The sequence below is a fragment of the Oncorhynchus gorbuscha genome, linkage group LG01 (assembly GCF_021184085.1).
Source record: "Oncorhynchus gorbuscha isolate QuinsamMale2020 ecotype Even-year linkage group LG01, OgorEven_v1.0, whole genome shotgun sequence".
In the NCBI taxonomy this organism is placed as follows: domain Eukaryota; kingdom Metazoa; phylum Chordata; class Actinopteri; order Salmoniformes; family Salmonidae; genus Oncorhynchus; species Oncorhynchus gorbuscha.
In genome coordinates, this window is record NC_060173.1 from 92,454,019 (window position 1) to 92,461,234 (window position 7,216).

The 7,216-nt window shown below is 43.3% G+C and overlaps 1 protein-coding gene across 1 annotated transcript in view; it reads right to left on the minus strand.

Annotated features, from left to right (window-relative positions):
• Positions 1-6,795, minus strand: part of LOC124045955 (rho GTPase-activating protein 20-like) — a 119,674-nt gene extending 112,879 nt beyond the window's left edge. Inside the window, exons 1-4 of the mRNA XM_046365811.1 lie at positions 6,764-6,795; positions 5,987-6,144; positions 5,560-5,618; positions 4,981-5,102 (exon numbers count right to left, since the gene is read on the minus strand). Coding sequence (XP_046221767.1) covers positions 4,981-4,983 — 3 coding nt within the window. The 5' untranslated portion in view covers positions 4,984-5,102; positions 5,560-5,618; positions 5,987-6,144; positions 6,764-6,795. The remainder of the gene's footprint in view (positions 1-4,980; positions 5,103-5,559; positions 5,619-5,986; positions 6,145-6,763) is intronic.
• Positions 6,796-7,216: the final 421 nt, after the last annotated feature.

Genomic DNA, 7,216 nt, shown 5'->3' on the forward strand with positions numbered 1-7,216 from the left:
ACATGACAACATGTTAACAGCACAACATGGTACAAACATTATTGGGCACTGACAACAGCACAAAGGGCAAGAAAATAGAAACAATACATCACACAAAGCAGCCACAACTGTCAGTAAGAGTGTCCACGATTGAGTCTTTGAATGAAGAGATGGAGATAAAACTGTCCAGTTCGAGTGTTTGCTGCAGCTCGTTCCAGTTGCTAGCAGCAGCGTACTGAAAAGAGGAGCGACCCAGGGACGTGTGTGCTTTGGGGACCTTTAACAGAATGTGACTGGCGAAACGGGTGTATGTGGAGGATGAGGGCTGCAGTATCTGACATCTCAGATCGCGGGGAGTGAGACCTATAAGCATCAACCAGTGGGTCGATGCTTATTGCGACGGGTATATAGAGATGGCCAGTTTACAGAGGAGTATAGAGTGCAGTGATGTGTCCTATAAGGAGCATTGGTGGCAAATCTGATGGCCGAATGGTAAAGAACATTTAGCCGCTCGAGAGCACCCTTACCTTCCGATCTATAAATTGTGTCTCCGTAATCTAACATGGGTAGGATGGTCATCTGAATTAGGGTTAGTTTGGCAGTTGGGGTGAAAGAGGAGTGATTACGATAGAGGAAACCAAGTCTAGGTGTAACTTTAGCCTGCAGCTTTGATATGTGCTGAAAGAAGGACAGTGTACCATCTAGCCATACTCCCAAGTATGAGGTGACTACCTCAAAGGTAGTAATCACACCTGTGGGGAGAGGGGTATTCTTCTTACCAAACCACATGAACTTTGTTTTGGAGGTGTTTAGAATGAGGTTAAGGGCAGAGAAAGCTTGTTGGACACTAAGAAAGCTTTGTTGTAGAGAAAAAGGTTTGTTGTAGAGCAGCATTCCACCCTGCATACCACTGCTGGCTTGCTTCTGAAGCTAAGCAGGGTTGGTCCTGGTCAGTTCCTGGATGGGAGACCAGATGCTGCTGGAAGTGGTGTTGGAGGGCCAGTAGGAGGCACTCTTTCCTCTGGTCTAAAAAAATATCCCAATGCCCCAGGGCAGTGATTGGGGACACTACCCTGTGTAGGGTGCCGTCTTTCGGATGGGACGTTAAACGGGTGTCCTGACTCTGAGGTCATTAAAGATCCCATGGCACTTATCGTAAGAGTAGGGGTGTTAACCCTGGTGTCCTGGCTAAATTCCCAATCTGGCCCTCAAACCATCATGGTCACCTAAGAATCCCCAGTTTATAATTGGCTCATTCACCCCCCTCCTCTCCCCTGTAACTATTCTCCAGGTCGTTGCTGCAAATGAGAACGTGTTCTCAGTCAACTTACCTGGTAAAATAACAGATACATTTTAAAAAATGTAATCCAGCTGACCTGGATTTAATTAGAAGATCTGTCTCTATGTTTTATTCACAGCCATTGGAGATACCTACATATATACAATAATGAGTGGTAGAATCAGAACAAAATTGTAATACAAATATTTGTTTGACGTTTTGATCATATTGATACATTAAGAGTGCCTATGCACATGGTGGAATCAATAAGTGCTTTTCAGGTTAACAGCTCTTCCTTTTGTGTGCATAGCAATGGGCTTTTAGAGGGGAGGACAGAGAGGCTGAAAAGGGTAAAGAGGCAATTGTTCATTCCTTGCCCCTGCTCTTTTCACCTTGTGACCGAGTGGTCCAGAGAGAAGAGGGGCCACTTAGTACCAAACCCTAAGTCTACTAGAGTGTCTGCGGACCTTTTCATGCATTTCAGGGACAAAGGCCTGAGCAGGGAGGCAAATGTTGTTAGCACATACATACTGGGGGGGGGTTTGGGGGAAGGTTTTTAAATCTGAAGATGCAAACAAAGGCGACGGTTGCAGACATAACATCCTCCCATTTGAAATTATATGCATCGACCTATAGAAGTGGTCGTGATCCAGAAACAGCTAGATATAACGAGGGATAGGCACTGGCAGCGAAGGTCTATGTTAAAAACAGCCATAGAGAAATCAAATGCATCTCAATTAATCTTAATTAAACTCCTCATTAAGTGGAAGTGGTATGATTCTGTTTTGGGGGGTGTGGGGCGGTACTGGGTATTGTTGATATGAAACATGGGGGGTAGGGAGAATCACCCGAGGATGGTAGTGACCCACATTTCGGGAAAAGATATGGGGGGGGGGGGGGGGGGTCGGTCGATCCCCAAAACCCCCTGGGCAGCCCACCTCATTGGTTCATTACCGGTGGTAAGCACGCTTATCCCCCTGCCAGTCTTTAGTGTCTGCAGCCAACCCTGGTAAATACCATAGGCCAGATTTCTCCACAGCCCCAGACTCGTATTTTGCTCTACACTCTACTATCCATCTGTCTGATAGGCTAAAGTCAATAGGGTAAACACATGCCTCTGTTTGCCATGTCTACTCTACCCTCCTCCCTATGCCTTACAGCCATGCCTTACAGCCATGAAGCAACCAACCAAACAATCAATAATAGGGAAGCTTTTTGGGACCTTAACACACTTTATAAGCGCATAGTCATGCCCATGGGCCATTGTGCTCATGAACTGCCTTTTTAGAGCTCGATTGAGCAGAAATGTGGATAGCCACACAGATCTAAAGTACACACTATGCCATACCAGACTGAGACAAAGGACTCCTTTCTTTGTCATAACTGGTCTAGGCCTAGGGTCCTTTGCCATTCACCCATTTTGCATTCAAACCAATATTGGCCGTTTACTCCTTTCTACCTGCAGGCATTTTAACACCATCACAAAGGTAGTCTCCTTTCACTTTGGATTGTGGCCAGGAGACATATTTCATGTGACAGTGCAACAGAGGTGAGAAATGTATTCTTACAATGTGTGCATCTCAAGCTGTTCTCGGGGCTAAAACCTGCCAAATACACTACCGGTCAAATGTTTTTGAACACTTGCTCATTCAAGGGTTTTTCTTTATCTTTACCATTTTCTACATTGTATAATAATAATGAAGACATCAAAACTATGAAATAACACATATGGAATCATACAGTAACAAAAGAAAAGTGTTAAACAATTCAAAATAAATGTTATATTTGAGATTCTTCAAAGTAGCCACCCTTTGCCTTGATGACAGCTTTGCACACTCAACCAGCTTCATGAGGTAGTCACCTGGAATGCATTTCAATTAACAGATGTGTCTTTGTAACGGATGTGAAACGGCTAGCTTAGTTAGCGGTGCACGCTAAATAGCGTTTCAATCGGTGACGTCACTTGCTCTGAGACCTTGAAGTAGTAGTTCCGCTTGCTCTGCAAGGGCCGCGGCTTTTGTGGAGCGATGGGTAACGATGCTTCGTGGGTGACTGTTGTTGATGTGTGCAGAGGGTCCCTGGTTCACGCCCGGGTATGGGCGAGGGGTCGGTCTAAAGTTATACTGTTACATTGATGCTGTTGACCCGGATCACTGGTTGCTGCGGAAAAGGAGGAAGGTCAAAAGGGGGGTGAGTGTAACGGATGTGAAACGGCTAGCTTAGTTAGCGGTGCACGCTAAATAGCGTTTCAATCGGTGACGTCACTTGCTCTGAGACCTTTAAGTAGTAGTTCCCCTTGCTCTGCAAGGGCCGCGGCTTTTGTGGAGCGATGGGTAACGATGCTTCGTGGCTGACTGTTGTTGATGTGTGCAGAGGGTCCCAAGGTAGGGGGGAGGTATACAAAACATAGCCCTATTTGGTACAAGACCAAATCCATATTATGGCAAGAACAGCTCAACGAAGCAAAGAGAAACAACAGTCCATCATTACTTTAAGACATGAAGGTCAGTCAATCAGGAACATTTCAAGAACTTTGAAAGTTTCTTCAAGTGCAGTCGCAAACTATCAAGCGCTATGATCAAACTGTCTCTCATGAGGACCGCCACAGGAAGGAAGACCCAGAGTTACCTCTGCTGCAGAGGACAAGTTAGAGTTACCAGCTTCAGAAATTGCAACCCAAATAAATGCTTCACAGAGTTCAAGTAACAGACACGTCTCAACATCAACTGTTCAGAGGAGACTGTGTGAATCAGGCCTTCATGGTCAAATTTCTGTAAAGAAACCACTGCTAAAGGACACCAATAATAAGAAGAGACTTGCTTGGGCCAAAAAACACAAGCAATGGACTGGTGGAAATTTGTCCTTTGGTCAGGAGTCCAAATTGAAGACCTTTGGTTCCAACCGCCATGTCTTTGTGAGAAACAGTGTGGGTGAACGCATGATCTCAGCATGTGTGGTTCCCACCATGAAGCATGGAGGAGGAGGTGTGATGGTGCTTTGCTGGTGACACATTCAGGGATATATTTAGAATTTACGGCACACTTAACCAGCATGGCTACCACAGCATTCTGCAGCGATACGCCATCCCATCTGGTTTGGGCTTAGGGGGACTATCATTTGTTTTTCAACAGGACAATAACCCAACACACCTCCAGGGTGTTTAAGGGCTATTTGACCAAGAAGGAGAGTGGTGGAGAGCTGCATCAGATGACCTGGCCTCCACAATCACCTGACCTCAACCAAATTGAGATGGTTTGGTATGAATCGGCCCACAGAGTGAAGGAAAAGCAGCCAACAAGTGCTCAGCATATGTGGGAACTCCTTCAAGACTGTTGGAAAAGCATTCCAGGTGAAGCTTGTTGAGAGAATGCCAAGAGTGTGCAAAGCTGTCATCAAGGCATCAAGGGTGGCTACTTTGAAGAATCTCAAATATATTTAGATTTGTTTAACACTTTCTTTTGTTACTACATGATTCCATGTATTATTTAATAGTTTTGATGTCTTCATTATTATTCTACAATGTAGAAAATAGTAAAACAAAGTAAAACTGTTGAATGAGTGTTCTAAAACGTTTGACCGGTAGTGTATATAAAGCTCACCAGCCTCACCTGGTTTAATGTACCTCAGGATGATAGACGCAGGCTGAAGGGCAAAGTTGTTGTATGGTTTACTACATTACCTCTGCCATCCGGCCTGTCTGCTCCCAATAAGCTGTCACTTACCATTATTTGGCTCTATTGCACGGCTCACCCTGTCCTCAGGCACCGGGTTTGGAATACTGCAGCTATGCACAAATCAAAGTGATGCCTCCTCAGCCCCACTGCTGTGTATCAATGAATGTATACTGCGGGAATAAAACAAAAATATGTCATTGTAAATGCATGTAGGCCAATATTTACTAAATCAATCTGACACTAAATCGACTGAGTAGCTTACAGTTAACAGCTTAGCTGTTTCTCCAAAAATGTAGCTAGGCTAGTAGTAAGTTCCGAAATATGTGTGTGACCTACTGGACTATAGTGGCCCCAATAAATACATTTAGCCTTTAAGTAGTACTGAATACTACCCTGACCAAGAATACTCTCAAATGCAATCAAACACAGACTAATGGGGAAGTTAGGCCACTAGTGGCCAAAGCCTCAAAGCCTACTACTTAAAAATGTTAATATTCAATGCAAGTTAAAATAATATAAGAACAGCGGCTGGAATTAAGTCTACACAAAATACATGAAAATGCCAGTTGGTCACAATAATGACATTGAACTAAATCTACTGACATTAGATAAATTAGGGTAACTTACATGTAAAACTATTTTCAAACTGTCCTTTCTCACCATCTACGCCAAAGAACTTGTTTCACCTATAGTCAATAACATTTACATGATTAACATCTTCATACAACTAATTGTAATAATATTGATCATTTAAAATAAAGGGTTTAGAATGAGGACACTTTTAAAACACTGAAACATGTATTGGACACTAAAGAGACAAGGCACATGGTGTAGGTCCCATAGCAATCTTCTCAAAATGGCTGTTTACAGTTGCGTTTTAAAGGGATAGCAGTAATTGATTATCGCCCCATAGGTCCCACCTGTTACATTAGTTCTAGAAAAGCCAATCAGGTTGGAAAAAAACGATGCTTGATCTGAGTTCAAAACAGTGTCTTATCTGTAGACTAGCCTTCAAGCATGTTTAAAACGCAGGACTTCAACATCACGAACCTACCTGTGCATGCATGGTCAGGGTGTTCTGTGATTCATAGACTGCATCAAAGTGCAGGTTTCGGGCGCCAGGTCAAGGATTTTAATGCTATGGCGCACCCAAGTGGGGATATTTTGCTTTGCAACCATTTCCATCCTCTCGCTCCATCTGTTCGTGCGTGCCTGTATAAGCACGTGACATAATTGGAGCAGAAAAGGAGTTAACCAGAATGATTTCAATCGATCATTTGTGGAGTGCACCGGAGTCGTCAATTAAAAAATGTCGAACAGATCGTATCAAGCTGACACCCGAAATATGCGGTGTTGCTTACACTCCACCAGATAAATTCTTAGAATTCTCTTTTCCCAGTCCACAAAATGTCATTCATGTTGTTTAGAGTTGTAACGTTAGCTACCTGTCATTGCACGCCTGTTATAATTTCGAAACCAAGTTTTGGTGAGGTAGGTTGGCTAGCTATCTACCCAATATTCCTAGTGAAGTTAATTACGGTCCATTTTCTCCAGTAAATGTATGTACAGTGTAATTCACAAAATGACAAGTTTGAGAAAGTTTACATTTTGTTGATTTGAACTAAGCTTGAGTTTGGTCCAGACCCGTCACGCCTGCATGCCAAACTTGCACGCGCTAACGTTACAGTAGAGTACCACAGTACGAGTCATAATATCCATAACCTAGCGGCCAAACAAGGAAATGGTTCCAATCGTTTTTTCCACCATTTATTTTCCCCATAGAGGATTTTTGAAACACTTAAATTAAGTGCCGTGTTCCGTGTAGGCTTACCCTGGTGTGACGTCTTGATAATCGTGTAAAATCTCTCTAGGACAAGGATACTTTTTTTCAATACTCCATTTCCCTGTTTGACTGCTAGGTTTTATGGGTAGTATGACACATCCACTTTGGGGGTCTGCCAAGACATTTGTACTGGACCATTGGGGCACAGGAAAAATGGGGTTGCTAGATAAAGCACCTCCTTCTCCCAACCTCATCAAACTGCACAAGTGTTATAAGAGAGACATATTTTCAGTGGTGGAAAGTACAAATTAGGTAGTTTTTTGGGGGTATCTGTACTGTACTATTGATATTTTTGACATCTTTTACTAAATGTTACGGATACAGTTATCCTGTGTGTGTGTGTATCCTGTGTGTGTGTTTCTTTTCTCTCCTTCTCCACTCACAGGTGAAAATCATCACTCCCCAATTAGTCAACAATCAATCATCAATCAGAAGACACAC